This window comes from Phocoena phocoena, chromosome 7, assembly GCF_963924675.1.
Source record: "Phocoena phocoena chromosome 7, mPhoPho1.1, whole genome shotgun sequence".
Taxonomy (NCBI): Eukaryota; Metazoa; Chordata; class Mammalia; order Artiodactyla; family Phocoenidae; genus Phocoena; species Phocoena phocoena.
In genome coordinates this window covers 48,653,847-48,674,203 of record NC_089225.1, presented here as the reverse complement: position 1 = coordinate 48,674,203, position 20,357 = coordinate 48,653,847, and the positions used below count along the sequence as shown (strand labels likewise).

General features: G+C 35.9%; 1 protein-coding gene across 11 annotated transcripts in view; it reads right to left on the bottom strand.

The window, feature by feature from the left end:
* The window catches only part of LOC136125949 (sodium channel protein type 2 subunit alpha), an 89,804-nt gene that overhangs the window by 57,333 nt on the left and 12,114 nt on the right, over positions 1-20,357 (bottom strand). For 3 of the 11 annotated variants that reach the window (XM_065880959.1, XM_065880957.1, XM_065880962.1), the window contains exons 4-11: positions 19,684-19,812; positions 19,020-19,111; positions 17,864-18,136; positions 14,845-14,908; positions 13,141-13,282; positions 12,793-12,999; positions 10,714-11,001; positions 5,424-5,771 (exon numbers count right to left, since the gene is read on the bottom strand). In XM_065880959.1, the coding sequence (XP_065737031.1) occupies positions 5,424-5,771; positions 10,714-11,001; positions 12,793-12,999; positions 13,141-13,282; positions 14,845-14,908; positions 17,864-18,136; positions 19,020-19,111; positions 19,684-19,812 (1,543 nt within the window). Of the gene's footprint in view, positions 1-5,384; positions 5,772-10,713; positions 11,002-12,792; positions 13,000-13,140; positions 13,283-14,844; positions 14,909-17,863; positions 18,137-19,019; positions 19,112-19,206; positions 19,299-19,683; positions 19,813-20,357 lie in introns of all 11 variants that reach the window. The other 8 variants (XM_065880958.1, XM_065880961.1, XM_065880965.1 and 5 more) reach the window with 7 other exon arrangements.

Genomic DNA, 20,357 nt, shown 5'->3' with positions numbered 1-20,357 from the left:
TTTACTCACAGGTTGAGCTATTAGATCTTTATTTATATACATTCATGTGGTTTAATGTATGAAAAGAACTTTAAAGGCTTCCCTAATATGTTCTCCTAAAATGAGAATTCCACTTTAAAATGCTTCTGTTCATTATAGACAGGTAACATTTCCCAACATCCTTAATAATAAAACTAATTTTTAGAACTATCTATAACTTTGTCTTACACTTACAAGACAACCCATCCTTGGCATTGAAACTCTAATTTAAGGCAAAACATCAAATTGGGGGGGGGGAGGCTCTTTGATTTTTAGCAATGTTGTAATGACTTGACATGTTTCTATTCCAAAATAAACTCAACAGAATTTCAATATGGGCAGAAATTTATTCCTATGTCAGGAGCTCAAATAATGAAGTTAATGGTCACAGGAAAAAAGGGCAAAACTCAAGTATTCCTAATGTGGGTCTGAGTGCTAATAATAAATAAGTCACTTTTAGTTCTCTGAGGATTTTCCTTATTTCTAAAACAGTAATATGAGTCCTGTTCATCTACTTTATTGTGCTATGAATATTTAACATTATTTTATTAACCTGCATGTCTCTAATGCATACATATCAAAAGCAGACTTTCCACTCAATTGATAGGACTGTCATTAATGGGAATAAACATTCATTTAGGTTGCTCTAAAATTAATTTTACTGTGAAAGAAAAGTAAAATTAATGAGAAAAGAAATAACCCCTCTCTGAAACTAAAGCTCTTTAAATCAAAAAGTTGCCTCTCAGAATTTAAAATATTTTGCTTTGTCAGAGAAAGGCAAAGTTGGAAGGAAAAAATAGGGTCACTTATGAATTTGGTAAAGTAGCAGGATATGAAATGAATGCACAGAAATCTCTCATTCCTGTATACTAATTATGAAAAATCTGAAAGTGAAATTAAGAAAACACTCCCATTTACCATTGCAACAAAAAGAAGACAATATCTAGGAATAAACCTACCTAAGGAGACAAAAGACCTGTATGCAGAAAATTATAAGACACTGATGAAAGCAATTAAAGATGATACAAATAGATGGAGAGATATACTATGTTCTTGGACTGGAAGACTCAACATTGTGAAAATGACTATACTACCCAAAGCAATCTACAGATTCAGTGCAATCCCTATCAAACTACCACTGGCATTTTTCACAGAACTAGAACAAAAAAATTCACTATTTGTACGGAAAAACAAAAGACCCCAAATAGCCAAAGCAATCTTGAGAAAGAAAAACGGAGCTGGAGGAATCAGGCTCCCTGACTTATAGGAATCAGACTATACTACAAAGCTACAGTAATCAAGACAGTATGGTACTGGCACAAAAACAGAAATATTCATAAATGGAACAGGATAGAAAGCTCAGAGATAAACCCACGTACATATGGTCACCTTATTTTTGATAAAGGCGGCAAGAATATACAGTGGAGAAAAGACAGCTTCTTCAATAAGTGGTGCTGGGAAAACTGGACAGGTACATGTAAAAGTATGAAATTAGAACACCCCTTAACACCATACACAAAAATAAACTCAAAATGGATTAAAGATCTAAATGTAAGGCCAGACACTAACAAACTCTTAGAGGAAAACATAGGCAGAACACTCTATGACATAAATCACAGCAAGATCCTTTTTGACCCACCTCCTAGAGAAATGGAAATAAAAACAAAGATAAACAAATGGGACCTAATGAAACTTAAAAGCTTTTGCACAGCAAAGGAAACCATAAACAGGATGAAAAGACAACCCTCAGACTGGGAGAAAATATTTGCAAATGAAGCAACTGACAAAGGATTAATCTCCAAAATTTACAAGCAGCTCATGCAGCTCAATAACAAAAAAACAAACAACCCAATCCAAAAATGGGCAGAAGACCTAAATAGACATTTCTCCAAAGAAGATATACAGATTGCCAACAAACACATGAAAGAATGCTCAACATCATTAATCATTAGAGAAATGCAAATCAAAACTACAATGAGATATCACCTCACACCGGTCAGAATGGCCATCATCAAAAAATCTATAAACAATAAATACTGGAGAGGGTGTGGATAAAAGGGAACCGTCTTGCACTGTTGGTGGGAATGTAAATTGATAGAGCCACTATGGAGAACCGTATGGAGGTTCCTTAAACAACTAAAAATAGAACTACCATACAACCCAGCAATCCCACTACTGGGCATATACCCTGATAAAACCATAATTCAAAAAGAGTCATGTACCACAGTGTTCATTGCAGCTCTATCTACAATAGCCAGGACATGGAAGCAAGCTAAGTGTCCTCTGACAGATGAATGGATAAAGAAGATGTGGCACATATATACAATGGAATATTACTCAGCCATAAAAAGAAACAAAGTTGAGTTATTTGTAGTGAGGTGGATGCACCTAGAGTCTGTCATACAGAGTGAAGTAAGTCAGAAAGAGAAAAACAAACATTGTATGCTAACACATATATATGGAATCTAAAAAGAAAAATGGTCATGAAGAACCTAGGGGCAAGATGGGAATAAAGACGCAGACCTACTGGAGGATATGGGGAGGGGGAAGGGTAAGCTGGGACAAAGTGAGAGAGTGGCATGGACATATATACACTACCAAATGTAAAATAGATAGCTAGTGGGAAGCAGCCACATAGCACATGGAGATCAGCTCTGTGCTTTGTGACCACCTAGAGGGGTGGGATAGGGAGGGTGGGAGGGAGGGAGACGCAACAGGGAAGAGATATGGGGATATATGTATATGTATTAACTGATTCACTTTGTTATACAGCAGAAACTAACACACCATTGCAATTATACTCCAATAAAGATGTTAAAACGAAAAGAAAGAAAGGAAGGAAGGAAGGAAGAAAGAAAGAAAGAAAAGATAGGGTCGCTTAAAGGTCATCTAGTCACTTCTGCTCTATATAAAATTATATGTGTAATCCTATATCTGTCTAATTTTTAGTGCTAGATTCCAAAATCTCTAATGATATTACCAAGGAAATTCCTTCTTAAGTTACATTGCTTCAGTTGAATTTATGTGTAAAGTGTAGGATATTGTGTGCTTTGGAGGGTGGCATTTGTTTGCAGCTCTTTATTTTCTGTTCTCTTTTCCTCTATGCAGTCTTGCAAAGTCCCTTCTTTGGCCTGCACTTTCAGCTCATGTGACACCATATGTTGCAGCTCATGTTGCAGTGCCCTGCCTCACGCCTGACTGTAGCACTGAAGGATGGACACAAGGCAGCAGGAAATAGAGATCACACTAGGCTTTGTTTCAAACTGCCCCAATTTGCCTTCAGAGATTTATCCCACCCTCTCTGATATGACAGGATTTTGTGGTAATTATTGATAAATGCTAAATATCTTCTGACAGACTGACATTCTCTTTGTATTTATGCAAAGAAGTTGTGGATTTATTTTTGTTTGTTTAATTAACCTTTATCAAGATCAGTGATACTCATACTTTATTATGTGTAAGAACCATGTGAGATACTTTTCAAGGAAGAAGAAATCCCTGATCTTGCTCTCCTCGGCCTTTTGGTCTGAGTAAGTGTGCGCCCAGAAATCTCCATTTCTTTCTTTAAACCACTTTATTGAGATATTATCGACATGTAAAAGGCTTTATATATTTCAGGTACGCAACTTGATGAGTTTGGGGATAAGTATACACCCATGAACCATCACCACCGTCAGGTCATAAACATTTCCATCACCTTCTAAAGTTTCCTTCCACTCCTCTTATTATTGTTGTTGTTGCTATTTGGGGTAAGAACACTTAACATGAGATCTACCTTCTTAGCAAATTTTAAATCTACAATTCAGTATTGTTAGCTCTAGGTCCTATACTATATAGTAACATATCCAGAATTTATTTATCTTGCATAAATGAAATTTTGGACTCTGTGGTCATCAAACTCAGAGAAGCAGAGAGTAGAATGGTGGTTGCCAGGGGTGGAGGGAGGGGGAAATGAGGAATTTCCACTTTGAAAAGTATCCCACGGAATTCTGATGTAAGTAGTCTGAGGATGAAATATATTTTGAGATACACTGGGTTAAAATGAAAGTTTTTGTTTCCTTGGCCATGTTTTCTTTTCCATTTAAGAAAATTAATGGGAGGTAATATTGCAATACACATAGAATGTAGGTTCAGTAGTCAGCATACCTGGGGTCAAACCCTAGCTCCACCATGCACAGGCCTCAGTTTCCTCCTTATAAAATGAGGGTAATATTAGTAACTACGATAAAGGGCTGTTGTGAGGACTAAATGAATTAATGCATGTAAAGTGTTCTGGACAGTATCTAGCACATAGTTAGCCATGATTATTTTTTAAGAGAAGTTGACAATCCCTTTGCATTCTTCCAGTTTCTTTCACAACAGAGTTCTACTTTTTTCATGATTTGATCTGACTCCAGGATACCTGGACATTTCTCTGGGAGAAAGTGGTGGGGAGAGGCTATGTGAAAAAAGTGAAGATCAGTGGCTATGTCTATAATCCAAGGTAAGAATCTCCTCTATTAGATGACTGAAAGCTGATTCCATATGATTTTAATGTAGCTTAAAGAGCTCGTCCAACTATAATGAGTAGAATTGTGTAAAAAAAAAAAAAATCATACTGAGAAGATTTTAATATGACTCTGTAAGCTATAAAGTATAACCAATGACATTGCTAGAATATTTTTATATTGGCAAATGAAATCTTATTTAATACCAAACTTAAAAAGCACCTATGTTTTACAAAGGAAACGTCAATAACATATCCCTGTAAGTGTCTGGTATTTAGTTGAGACCCTTTTTCATATGCATGATTTAGGGCCACTATGTTAATTAAAAATTCATGACGGTAATATAAAAATTGAAATCTGCCCTAATAATTACAACACATAACTTTACCAGGTACTTCGAGTGGCTTCTTTACCACACAGATGTACAATGGTCATTTGACTGGGTGCTAAAAATGTTACAGCACTCTGACCTTCCAAGAGGAAGAATGTTGCATTGCAGGATTTAGATGTATTTAGTAATACTATCTACTTCAAGTGGAAGTATCAAGTTCTTCTTTTAAAGGAACAGAGATAACAAGATCCTTAAGATAAGTATTTATATCATTTCTTGCATTTACTTTGCTTATATTAACTAATCATAATGCATGATAAATTGTTGCTATACTTTTTGGCAAGTTTCATTCTGTAGTAATAATGATGAAGGAATACTTCTAATTATAGTCTATGAGACCCAACCTACGTTTTTAATTCATTTGAGAAAAGTCTGAATTGAACAATTTGACAAAATAAGTTCATAACTTATTTCGGCCTTTGAACGTTAGACTCTGTAAAATTCACACGTGTGGATATCGAAACCCATTCCTGCCTGCAACCAGCCACAGCTCCCTCGCCAACAGCTGCAGGTTTCACTGGCCTCACCTCTGGCAGGAGCTGTCCAGCAGGAGATGTGAGGGCAGAAGGGCCCCCGACCAGGGAGACCACGCCGTTGCAATCCACAGCACTGTGCATCTTCCCGTTCATGGGCAGAACGGGGAGCACCCTGGAGGCGCGGCTGGCCTGGCTGACGTTGCTGGGGCGCCGCTCCCCGTGTCTGTGCGGCACAAACAGAGAGTCTCTTCTGCTGTCATTGTCTTCGAAGGTGCTGTGCTCATCATCGGCAAAGTCATTCTCAGAGCCAATATCCTTGGCTCGACCTCTGAAGCTGAAAAGGCTCGCCCTACTGTTGCGTCTTGGAGAGAAAAGGGAGCCACGGATGCTCAATAAAGACTATCAATAACAAGAAAGGAAACAAACAAAAAACAGATGAACAGAATTAAGTGCTGGTGTCCTGAACAATATGAGCCTGGACTCTTCATTTCATAGCTGTTGACTCACCAAAGGTAAGGCATTGGACAGGTGGAAGCAAGGGCTCCTGTGGCAACTGCTGGTGGGGTTCTGGCACTTTCTACTAGGTACAGGTCTTTTGTTTTGCTCTCCCTTTTCCTCCTTTCCTTGATTTTCATCTTCTGAGCTCTCATTTTCTACCATTTTCTTTTACTTTACCCATGACTTCAGATAGTCATAAGTACCCCCCCACACACAAAGACTGTTTTGTCTCATTTCTGGCACCTAGAACTGAAATCTTTGCTAGACCCTTCTCTAGAAACTATTCTTATTTAACAATCCAGTGGAAAGCAATTAAGCACACAACTAAGTTTTGATCCTTTGAAGCCAAAACTACACCAGTAAGAGTTCACCAGTGCCCACACCCAGATGCAGATCTCACCACCAAGGAAAATAAAACCAATCTTGCTAGTAGGTCTGTTTAATTATAGTACAAGGAGCAACTTCTCTCCTTCCCTTTGCATATTTTATAACAGTCCTCATGAATAATTTAAACAAATCTAGCTGAAAGAACTGTACGATTCATTCCCTGATTTTCACTCTTCTGTCTCAAGAAATCTCAAGAGCACCATATTTACAAAAACCTGGTCTTCACTAACTATCTGGTCAAAACCATTTGACAATTTTCTAGATGACTACAATGTCATTGTTATCATTCAGTTTACTTTGATTCTCAAACATAGTACCATTGAGCACAACGAATCATTTCCTGTTTATTACTAGTCTACTTTTACAACCTCACTCTAGTGAGCACTTGTTTCTATTTGTCCAATACCCATTTGTTCTTTTTCTGTTGACAGTACCCCGATTATCTCCAAGACCTGCTCCCCAGGCAAGACCATGGCCCAGGTCTAGTCAATGAGTGTATTCCATGCCTCTGGCCATAGAGCCTGTTTTGAAAATGGGTAGGAGACCCTGCATGGTCCCTTGACAGTCACCAATTTCTTGTACAATTGTTGAGAAAGAGGTGCATTTTCGATTGAGGTTGCTAAAAAATATTGAATGTAAGTTTGGAGCCATGGTGGGCATCTTATCAGCATATTGGAGGAGCCTGGAGATGTGGAGTAATACTTGGCCCTGATAACATGTTTTGAGCCTTTGGATCTAGCTGTGCCTAAAGCTACTCATTGATATCATTTATATAATTTAATCCTCTTTTTTGCTTAAGCTGGCTTAAGTTGAATTTCTATGATTATTAATAGAATACCAACTTTATCATTTAACCATTACTAGTTTCATCTTTTTATCTCCAAAGGATTTAAAGCTAACTAAAATTATTATTTTGTACCTATATATTTTTTACATTCCCTGACTAATAAGTATACATTTAATTTTATTTTCAGCTAAAGAATGATTTTCTCAATAACATCTATAAAATGTCTATAATCTTTAAACACTATCTTATGTTATATGATCTTATTCATTATTTACAGAAACACATCTAAGAATACGGATCTGCTCCCACAGCAGAACTTATTTCTTCTTTTCCTATACCCATGTTTTTTCATCCTGTTATCAACTTCATTATTCTTTTCTTTTATTGTTTCCATATGAGTATTGTTTATTTTTTTCTATTTTTTAATATTTATTTATTTATTTGGCTGTGCCGGGTCTTAGTTGCAGCACACAGTATCCCTGACCAGGGATCAAACCCGGGCCCTGTGCATCGGGAGTGTGGAGTCTTAACCACTGGACCACCAGGGAAGTCCCCAATACGAGTATTTTTAAAACTTCTCCTACACTATCCAACTTCTTTCATGTCTCCTTTCTCTCCTTTCACAAGGGACTTTAAATTAGCTATAAGGACATAACAGTTACAGAACTTTTGACCTACTGGTTATCATTACCTCAAAAAGAAGCCAGATAAGAAATGCTTGGCAATAAGAAATAAAGTAGAAATTATGTATACGTACCGCTCTTAGTAAGAGTTTTTTTTTAACTACAAGTACTCCCCTCAATTAGAGCCAATAGAAGGGCTAGAGAGAAATGTTATTAAATTGCACACAGTGTTTCTCAAAGTTCAAAGGTGAATTATGCCACACAAGAGCATAGTTTACATATGGCAGCTATATGAAAAATGATTGTTTCCCATCTGTTAGCATCAACTTCCACTGTTTACATTGATTACATAAATCCATAGCAATCAAATGCTATACCACAAATAGAGGATGGACAGTAAGAAAAAATCTGCCATACCAAATGGATCTCTAAAAACTCCTCGTTTATCACAAATATGGAGGGAAATAATAACTTCAGAAAGTCAACAGTATCTTATAAAGGCTTCAAAATAAAATATTCAGGTTGTCTTGAGACGTCATTAGAGATTGCACTCTTGACTTTCTTCTTTCCCTTCTCCCACACTAACAAGTCATATTGAAGTCTAAAAAATATTTCATACAATCCACTTACTCTACTGAGAAAATTACAATCCTATGATAAAAGTATTCGTTATATTTTTTTCAATATGAAAGTAGAAATGGTTACCGACACAGTTGCCTATCATGTCACTACAAAACAATAGTTTTTAATACTTTGGGGCCTTAGGCCCTTGAAAAATCTAACAAAAGCTATGGACCCTTCATCACTGTACCCAGGTTAAGAACCTGGTTCACTATTTTCAGTAGTACTTACAGGGTCTTGCAAAGTGGGATTAATATGATTTCAGCATCCCTCCCTTTCTTCCTCTTCCTTTATCCCTCTCTCTCTCTGTGCCTCTCCATTGCCCTCTCCATCTTCTTAGTTACTTGTTTGTCTACTTCTTTATCAGATAAAAATCTTTAGTTCTATTTTTATACACACACCACTTCAGAAACGAATATCAATTTGAGCCAGATGTTACATGTTGTATGAGTGATCACCTATAATGCCCAATTAGGAAGCAGAGGTTTTAAGAAGACAGTATGGGGAAAATGTTATGTCTTTGGACAAAATTTACAGAAACAGATGGGATAGAGCCTAACATTTTCGGACTTTACTATTTTGCCTAGAATTAGTTCTATAGGACTTGAAATGAAGCAAATTGGAATAACTCTGTGGTATCTGTTGGTTTGCAGTTCAGATTTAGGTAGTTTTTCCTCAGGTAACTTACTTTCCTTCTTTCCTCCCTCCCTCCTTCTCCTTTTCCCTTCCTTCAAAACAAACAATGCTCTAAAAAGGGGATTTGATTTTTAAAAATTCACATTTATTAAGATTAGTATCTCCACTAATGTAATCATAATGATTGTGACAACAACATGAATAGGGGTGAGTAAATGTTGATATTTATTTAAAAACAAATTCTACTTCAAATTTGAATTAAACCTCACTAAGCCTTTAACTTATCCTATCTTATAATGTAACCTGGACTTGGAGTGAATCAGGCTGACATAAAAATTTATATGTATTAAACATAAGGCTATGTGAGACTGTGTATACTAAAAAATGTACAAACAGCATGTATAATCCTAAATATACGTATCTTTTAAATGAAACCAAATTGTAAATTTCCTCAAGTTTCTTAAGATTTTTAAAAATATTTTTATTTCTTTTATTATTATTATTTAAAAAAATTTTTTTGGCCATGCCACATGGCATGCAGTGTCTTAGTTCCTTGACCAGGGATTGGACCTGCACCCTGCTGCATTGGAAGGTGAAGTCTTAACCACTGGACTGCCAGGGAAAAAAAAGTTTTTTTTTTTTAAGATATTCTTTCTAGTCAGCCTGATACAGTGGAAAGTTCAAGGGTATCAGTGTCAGGATAAATCTGAATGCCCCTTCAACCTTTAATAACCAGATAACATTGGGCAATTATTTAACTTCACTGAGCCTAAAAAATAGTGAAAGTAGTACTACGCAGGGCTGTTAACATTAATTATGGTAGAGTAAGAAGAATGCCAAGCACAAAACAGGCACTCAGCGAAGAATACCAGCCTTCCCCTGTCTTCACATCTGCAGATTACGGATGAAGATTATAGTACCACCCTAGGGCTGTAGTGAGTGGCTTCAAGTAGAAATGCACCACATAGGTGTTAGCTATTATCACTGTTATCGGTGCTGTTCAAACTGTGACTGTTAACTGTATGGATATTAACCTTTCACTACTGAAAAACTGTATTTCTGGTAATTCTCTTGGTAATTTCAAAGACAATTAAGGATCCTAAATTTCAAAGTTTCAGCAGCTTGTGTTGGTACATAAGCCAGAAGCATCTAGATATCATTTTCTACACTATGTAAGTCAAGGAATTCTTTTCATGTAAGTCTCATTAAACATGAGACAAAGATAATCAAGAGCAATTAAGCACAACTGTTTACTTAGTGTCATAAATCTTCTCAGTGCATGTCTACCTAAAATTTTTGATTACATTTTTAGAAAAATTTTGCTTCGGTTTCCCTTGAAACAAGGACACGAAGAATACACTCCTCATATGAAGTTCGCACATGCATGGGAACAACTGCACAGATGGTCTGAAAGAATCCACTCTTCACTTTTAGGAACCTGTCACTCAGAAAACCTACCATTCACTGGGTCCAGGCACCACAGCTAAGAAGGGACAGTAACCATCTGCTGATTATTCCTCATGTAGAAAATTGCCCTGAGAAGTCTCAGAATCACAAGCCTTCCCAAGCCCAGTGGGATCTATGCTCTAAAAATGCATTCCTGAATTCCAAAAAGTCGTAAAACTCACAAATTCCTTGAGGTGATAACCAAAGCACTCAATGATCATTACCATTCTGAAAGCATTGTGCCATCCAGGAAGAAGGCAGTTTTATCTAACCAAATTCTGGCAAATCTTTAAAAAATTGTGTTTGTTCTGACAATGCAATTTACATAATCTAATATTTTTACCTGGTGTGGAGAGGAAAACCTCTTTTCATATGTCAGCCTGCTTCCTTCTAAGGAAAAACGGAAACCTTTTCTTCTTATGCTGTCTTCAGATTCAGATTTGGGGACCCCATCTTCCTTCTCTTCTTCTCCAGACTGTTCTTTCTGTTTCTTTTTCTTCCGTCTGTTTTTCAGCTCTTTTTCACTCTTGGAGCTCAACTTTGATGCTGCTGAAGAACTTTCTGAGAAAACCCCTATCCCACCAGCACCACTGACGTCTCTTGATTCAGCAGATGCTGCTGCCGCTGCTGCCTAGAAGGGTTCAAGGGAGATGGTAGTTGTATATACACTTGGAAAAACTCTATGTTACCGCTTACTTCATCTTTGGTATCATGAGTATGTGATTTTGAAAAATGATTCTCCATTCTAGTATGTATTTGTAAAACAATGCATCGTCGTTAGACCGATTAAAGAATTAAAATGAAAAGTGGAAGATGATACATGTGACTTTAATGAAGATCTTCAACCTGTAGCCTCACACTACACTTTCTAATTATCTAATAAGATGAATACGATACTCAACTATCATAATGATTTTTTCTGTGATTTAAACAACATCATAAGAAGGAAAGAATTTAAGAACTAAAGGTTTCCTATTTTTGTTTTTATTTATTTTATTTATTAATTAATTTATTTATCTATGGCTGTGTTGGCTCTTCGTTTCTGTGCGAGGGCCTTCTATAGTTGCGGCGAGCGGGGGCCACTCTTCATCGCGGTGCGCGGGCCTCTCGCTATCGCGGCCTCTCTTGTTGCAGAGCACAGGCTCTAGAGTGCAGACTCAGTAGTTGTGGCACACGGGGCCAGTTGCTCCGCGGCATGTGGGATCTTCCCAGATCAGGGCTCGAACCCGTGTCTCCTGCGTTGGCAGGCGGATTCTCAAGCACTGCGCCACCAGGGAAGCCCTAAAGGTTTCCTATTTTAACCTGATCCATCACACTTCCACTTGACAATGACTTTTAGTGCCAGTCTAAATTATTAAATTTAATTCAGTCAAGTATTTTGTTTCAATAAACCTTTTTTTCTCTTTGACTTAAAATGATTATTTCACTAAGAAATGCATAACGAAAGCAGATTACAGATTGTATATAAGAAAATCCCAGATCATGGCATCTGAATGAATTTGTAAATTTCAACAATACAGTTACTGGAAAGAAAAAGTGCTCAATGTTGTTGCTGCTACCCCAGTATATTTTATCTGATCTTTATTACATATTGATATTGTAAATTTCAACAGTTCAGTTATTGGAAAGATAAAGTGCTCAGTATTGTTGCTGCTAGCCCAGTATATTTTGTTTATCTGATCTTTATTACATATTGATATTCAGGATATTCTGTGTTAAAAGGGAACTGTACTCTACATTCAAGAAAAGACGAATATAGGCAATTGGATTAGTGGCATTAAGTCAAACAAACATAACTAGAGAAATTCTTGCCTTATTTTGAAGCCTCAACAGTCCAAATTATAGGATTTACAGAGTGGTAGGCAAAGAATGTAATGATTTAGTATGTTTATGTACCAGTGTTTTCCTTATGCAATCCACAAACTTGCATTTAAACACTTGAAATAGAAAATAAATATTAAATAGGTCTTTGTCTTTCTTCCAGACTCTATGAAATAATCTTCTCAGTTTGACCCTGGTTTTCTGACCTTTCCCACCTCTAGCAACACTAACGAAGAAGCAATTATAACTGAATTCTGCTTCCTCAGAAGATTAAGAAAATACTTCGACTGAAGGCATGTAGGTATAACTACTTTGTGAGCTTGAGTGAATAAAAGGTCACAAGGGAGAAAAAAAGGTCAACAAAGTTCATTATAATTCATCATGTTTGGACGCCATTACTATTGACTGTAAATAATCATCAAAACAAAATAATAATCTCCTAATAACCAAACAGGCTCCTAACACTTACCAAATACATCTGACTTGTTTCGAATATCAATTACCACTGCTGATTTTGTGTGTTAAACGACTCTGATCTCGACAGTGTGGTCAGAGAGCTGAGATAAACAAACACAAAAAGGCTCGAAGCTTGCTACTATACCTGAGCTTCTTCTTGTTGCTTTTTTAATTGTTCAAGCATCTGCTGAAATTCAGCTTCTTTCTGTTCAGCCTCTTCCAGCGTTGCCTGATTCTGTTCCTCATAGGCCATGGCCACCACAGCCAGGATTAAATTTATAAGATAGAATGAGCCCAAGAAAATGACCAGCACAAAAAATATCATGTATGTTTTCCCAGCAGCACGTAATGTCTGCAAAAATAGAAGAGATATTTTATTAAACTTTATACAGGATGTTATAAGCTCACACTCTAAGTAATAAAGTATATTATAGCAATTCTCTTGATCTCAGTATTTCATGCTTCCCAGAAGAATCATTTTATCTGTTCTCACCAGTTGATAAAGGTTTTCCCAGAAGTCTTGAGTCATAAGACGAAATAAGGACAAGAAAGCCCAGCTAAAGGTGTCGAAGCTTGTGTAGCCATAGTTGGGGTTTCTACCAGCCTTCACACAGATGTATCCTTCTGGACACTGGCTGTTATTAGGTTAAAGGAAAGAGAGGAAGTCAGTAACTATAAGTTGGATGGCTGGCTTTCCTGTTTTTATAGACGCCAATATCCATTTTATGAGACACCAGGGAAAGCAGATTTCTCTCACTTTAGCCAGTGCTCAACCCAGCACTTAAGTGGACTGATTTACATAACAACAGAATCTGCTAAGTCTATTTGTGGATTCCTCTGTGATTCATAATTGTCATTATTATATTTATCATGTCTCCATATAAAAGCAATCATATTATGATTACTATCTTTTGGGATTTGTGAACATGAACAGAAAAATAAGTCTACAGGGAAAGATTTGATTTTCACTGAAGATATCTAGAGGCAGAAGTGTGCTGAATGTGGAGGTAGGCAAGAGGGCTAAAGAAAAGATGGTGGGGTCACATTGAGAGGAATGAATGAGTCTGCAGAGTGAAGGTTTCATAATATGACCTTAATGATCAAGCTGACCTGGCCTCAATATTGTGCCTGACACTTCTGGGCTGCGAGACTTTGGGCAAGTTTCCCACACTTGCTAGGCTTGGAGAACCTCATATGTAAGAAAGGGCTAATAACAGAACCTGCCTCCCAAACTTACAATCATCAAATACGATATCATATGTAAAACATTTAGTATAGTACAGAGAAAGAGTTAAAATCAGTCTGTTTTACTTATCACTAAGATCTGGAGATAAAGGCAGCACAATCTTTATCACATGAGCCAAATGCAAAGCCTGACACTGATACCATTGGGAATTTTGCTACAGGTATTAGCTACTAATGTCCACAATATCATCTTCCACAGAAAGAACATTAGATTTCTGTCTATGATTCTAAAATCTTGTCAACTAGAGAAAGGTAACTATTTCTCTGAATTTTCCTCCTTGCTTTAGCTCCAGGTACAATACTTCTTAATAATAAGCATCCACATGATAACAATCATAATAATTAAAAGTACTTATTGAATGCTGTAATAGCTAAACATTCATTAATCCATTTAATTCTCACAGCCACCCTATAATTATTCCTATTTATCACATGGGGAAATCAAGGCAAGGAGAGGTGACGTTATCTGGTGACGTCTGGGTTTGAATTCATGTAAACTCTCCAGTCTATGCTGTCAACCGCTTTGCTAAAATATGCTTAACATGTACTCACCACACCTCAGATATTGACATTATCTTCAGATATCTTACATTTTATGCCATGGAGACCACATTAGCTTATATAGAATATCACACTTATAAAAGAACATGCTTATGAATTCTATTAACTTAAGCTTCTTATGTATATGTACTGCTTTTCCCTATATTTTCCATTGAACTAATTTGCAAGATTAGCTGTGACCTAGTATGGAAAAATAATTGCTGCGTATGAGTGAGTGTGTGAAGGAGGTGAGAATCCACACTTATCCCAGCTATTATGAGAGTCAGCGTGAAGTGGAATTTATGCAGGGCTTTGAATGAGGAGCAAGCGGGGGCTGGATGGGTGGAAGGTAGCAGGTTATTAAGGCCTACGCAACAGTGTGGACTGAGACTCAACACAAAACATCACTTACCCTGCATCTGAGCTGTTGCCACAAAGCAGAGCATCATTTTGCCCTTCCAAAAAATAGAAGTGACCTATTTAAAAGAGCAAAGAATAGAAAGAATCATTAAAAAAAAAAAAACCTCAAAACACTTCAGCCATTGTGCCTAGGTAACAAAGCTTACCTTTTCTTAAACCATGATGAAATTGATAAAATAATAAATGCATATAGGGCTCAATGAAAATATTTTAATAATAATTGAATATTAAACAAATATCAAAAAACATTTTTGATTAAACAAATGTTTAGAAGATTGATTTAGAAAGAAAATTTTGGTAAGGAATAACTATTATAGCATTCTCTATCAGCATTTATTGCAAATATAAACTCAAATTGCTTGGGATAATTCAAAAAATAGCTGTCAAATTAAGGCTGTTTGGCACAAAAAGTGAGAGATAGGAAAGCCTTGTTGCTTCTAAATGCTGCCATGAAATAACATTTTATTTTACAACTATGCTTTGCCTGGACCCAAACTAGATTCAGACCTTTGTTTTCCCTACCAATTTTAACTTAATTTCTTGTGAAAAGTGGACTGAGCTGTTTGCTCTTTCCATGATACTGTAAGTAAGTGTTCTGCTTTGAGTTTTGGCTTGAATACTGTCTTTCAAGATAAATTTGCTTCTTTGGAGATATGTATTTTCTAAGTATACTTATTTTTTATTCTTAAGGAATACCTTATATATAAATTTAATAAGTTGCAAAGATGATCTCAGGAAACATACACATATATAAACATACATATTTACATATTCACATACAAAAACATACAGACACATATACATTAAAAAAACACACACACACATAACCCCCACAAAAAAATTTTTACTATAGTTTTCAGGAATACTTAAAAGCCTATATTCAAGGAATACCCTAATATATTATGTAGGTCAATCTGGGTCATAGTTTCACAAAAAACTTTAGATCCTTACCTCATAACATATATCAAAAAATCATTCTAGATATTTAGGGATTAAAGATTTAAAGACAAGTCCATTAATATAATATAAAAATATGTAGGTTTTCTTTTCAATCTAGACTACACAGGTGGCTGTTTAAATGCAGAATATACAGGTGGCTGTTTTACATGCAGAATATCTAGGTGAAAATTTTTATTATTTCTGAATCCAGAAGCATTTTATAATCTTAGCTATAGAAAAAAAGAAAACAATTTTGATGACTTGATTGCCTAAAAATTAGAATCACTTAGGGATCAAAAACAAACAATAAGAAGAAAAAACAAGCTGGAGAATATATTCGCCAGAAAAAGTCAGAATGTTAACATACTTGATAAATTACAGAGATCTTATGAATTTCCCAAAGTATACTATCGCCTGATAGAATAACAGGTAAAAATGTCAACAGATAATTCACATTACATTAAATATATAACTTGCTAATGATACTAATAAACAATTATAGATTCTACTACATTAATAATGAAAAAGAGGATACACTTTTCCTTCTATCAGAAGATGTTAAAATATGGTAATAATCAATATTAATGAGAATTCAGTAAGATGGCCACTGCTATAGGAGGTATATAGTGGTCTGACCTCTTTGGAGAGCAATATGACACTATGTCTCCCTAGCCTTAATGTCGTCATACCCTTTAACCCCCCAAAATTCTACTAATAGAAATCTATCTGAAGGAAACAATCAGAAATAGAGAAAAGATTTATGTGCAAAGATTGTCACTGTGCTGTTATTATAACATTAATAAATGGGAAATTTCATAAATAATGAAATCATTTGTTTTATTTATTCACTTGTCCAAAGAATCTTAATCTCTTCAGTAAAAATCTTCATGAGAATACTAATTCTTAAAACATTAATATAATGTGAGAAGTGATAAAATTTCACATGGTTCTAAAAACCATGAAGGATACCTCAGACTAAGTATCCCAATGGAGTATTGATAATCAAGAGATCAATGGAAGTAGGCTAGCTAATTGCACAAGGAGAAGGGGAGGGGCTTCCCTGGTGGCACAGTGGTTGGGAGTCTGCCTGCCAATGCAGGGGACATGGGTTCGGGCCCTGGTCCGGGAAGATCCCACATGCCGCTGAGCAACTAAGTCCATACGCCACAATTGCTGAGCCTGTGCTCTGGAGTCCGTGAGCCACAACTACTGAGCCTATGTGCCACAACTGCTGAAGCCCACATACCTGGGGCCCGTGCTCCACAATTAGAGAAAGCCCCGCACAGCGGCGAAGACCCAACGCAGCCAAAAATAAATAAATAAAATAAATTAATTAAAAAAAAAAAAAGAGAGGGAGGGACTTGGACATTCCAATGACAGAGGGGCAGGCTTCAATGATAAGAAGTTATACTAAATCATAAGTATATTCTGATGTCCATCTCTAAAATAAAATCAAACTGTATTGATAAACAACTCTAACACAATGATTGATACCAAAGAGATAAACTGGAATAAGAATATTATAAAGGTAGGTTTTGAGTTTGCACTTTCTCATCAATAAGTAACTTGCTGGACTGAGGTTGCTTAACTTTCTGATGAGTACACAAATTCAGATTTCATCTTAGTTTCTCCATTTCCAGATACATCATATGCACTCAAAACATATATTGAGTCAAACCAAATAGGGCCAGATTATTTTTTCCTCAGTCTTCTTAATAATCCATTTCAGCAAAATACATTGAATAGTTCAAACTACTGATTTATTTATTAAGATGACTGAAAACTCCTGATCAATCCCCAACAAATGAATATTTTTGTTTATAAAGCATTATACTGTATTGCTGTCAAGACTGGTTTAGGAAAAGAACACATCTTCAAACGATAACTTTTATCGCATTGATTGAAAGATAAGGAAAAAGGAGTAAGATACCATTTGACTTCTGTATCATATATATTATGTTAAATTGGTCTAAGTAATTTGGTTCACATCAAAATTGAGACAATTTTCACTATATATATATTTTAATATTTAAAGGACTAAACAGCTTAATGGTCAAAAGAGTATGTCTTACTTTTATCTTCAATATATTCATCCCAGTTAAACATGCTCACTGTCCTATTGAAAGTGGTACCATTCCCATCCAATGAGTTATTAAAGAAGGAAGTGATGTTTATTTCAAAGGAAGAATTATCTGGGGGCCATTGCAAACATTTGTTTCGCAGGTTGCCCATAAACAGCTGTAATCCTATTAGTGCAAACACGCTCAGACAGAACACAGTCAGGATCATTACATCTGAGAGCTTCTTCACTGACTGGATTAGGGCGCCCACGATGGTCTTCAGGCCTACACATAAAATCAAAGGGAGGAATTTAAATATACTATTCGACAGCTACTTCACAGACAAAAACATCATGAGCTCGTCCTGGAAAATAAAGATGTCATGCAGAATGCCAACAATATTAGTTTAATGTTTGTGATTGAATAACATTTTCATGAAAAGCCTGCTAGCCGGTGAAAATGAATGAAAGCAGAATTTGTACGTTCATTAGAAAACCGTGAATGGAAATAAACCAAAAGTGTATTTCCAAATACTCCTTAGAGCAAAAGAAATGGTTTTGTTATTCATGCTTAAACATCAACCTTGTATAAATTTTTTGCCTTTATTTGCAGATGTCTTACTCCCTAACCTCTTATTGATTTTATAAAAATCTATATGAATAAAGTAGTAAGAAATCTTGAAGTCACTGAGCTATGAGGTTATATATTTGTGAATTCTGCAAGCTTGAGTATGGGTTAAAAAAGGAAGACATCTGAAAACTGAGCCCCATGCAGCACTCATGCTATCCCTTGCTCTTTCATTTATCTGAAGTTAAGAAAATTACCAGTTTTAGACCTAACTGGTCAAATCTGCAGCAGTTTGAATGCCTTACAGTTTAGCTTCTATGCAGAAAGCTTGATGTTACAGGACGCAAACCATGTAGCCTGTTACTGCAAATGCCTCATGCAAAAACTTGTTAAACTCAAAGGCTGATTTAGAACAGATCATTTTAAAGAAAGCAACTAGTAAAAGCAAAGAATCAAATCCACCCAAAATATGATGTACTGATTCTTGCTTTTTTACAAATTTATTTGCAATAGGTGAGAAGCAACAAGGCTTACGCACAAAAGCTGTGATTGTAGCACCAATGCTGCTAAAGTCAGCCTCGGTGTTTAACCTAGCTCTCACCTGGAATGACTGAAATTGTTTTCAGTGCTCGGAGAACTCTGAATGTTCTCAACGCTGAGACATTGCCCAGGTCCACAAACTCTGTCACATATCTGTAATAGGGAGTTCACACACAAACACAATAACAGAACACAAGAAACAGTTGGAGATATAAGGGGCCTACCACCTTATACCAGTTTCTTCTTACCTGGAATTACAGAAATAGTTTTCAAAGCTCTCAAGACTCTGAAAGTTCGAAGAGCTGAAACATTGCCTAGGTTTACAAATTCTGTTACATACCTGTAGAATTAAATCAGAGTTATTCAGAATTTAGGGAAATCTAAGTCTAAGTTGGTCTTTCATCAAGATCTTTCAACTTCAATGAGTGTTGCCATCAGATTTCCCAATTAAGAGAAAAATGGCATTGTCATCAATCATAATCTCTGTTACTTGGGAAATTTATTTTATTGCTTTACAGCATTAATTGAAATCAAAGCCATGTAATTTACTATGATAGTCCCTAATTTCTCCAAAGTGCACAATCTGATTGGAAGAAAAATATCCTAAATTCACATAACCAAGAAAAATGCTTGATCTGTTAAGGGAAACCACCAAGGAGAAATACAGTGTAGGCTCCCACTAATGATTTACTCTTCCCGGATAGGAAATGTATTAAGATACTTACGCAAAAGTAATGACTGTGAAATCCAACCAATTCCACGGATCCCGTAGAAATGTGAAATCTTCTAAACAAAAGCCCCTTGCAAGTATTTTTATAAGTGATTCAAAAGTGTAAATTCCTGTAAAGGTGTACCTGAGAGAAAATAGCCAAGCCCACATTAAAGGTCTAGTAGGTAATTTACATGTACATATCTTAAAGGAGAAAAACAACAAATACAAATTAGAGGCTTCCATATAGTTCTGTATTGGTCTCCCTATAATGTAGACCTTAGGTAGTACTTAAGGAAGAAAGAAACATTACATTCTGAAAGACATTCTCATTGACTATAAATGAGTATTGTATTTGCTACATTAATTCATTTGAAAGCCCCAATAATATGGTTCTATATGAAAATATTACCTGAAATACACTAGTTTTGGTCTAATTTAAGGAAATAGTTATTAACAAAAATAAATGAAGATTTTTTTGTCTAATAAAATGTACATCATTAACAGCAATGAAATATATACTAATAAAACATAGAAAGGTGATAGCCATGAGGAAAAGAACATACAAACTAGGTATAGTTTTTATCATCAGATATTAGTAATCACTGATTACCTTTGAAAGAGTGTAAGACGCATAAGGAAGATAAAGAGCTACAAATATTGGCAGTCAAATCAGTGCAGTAATTGGAG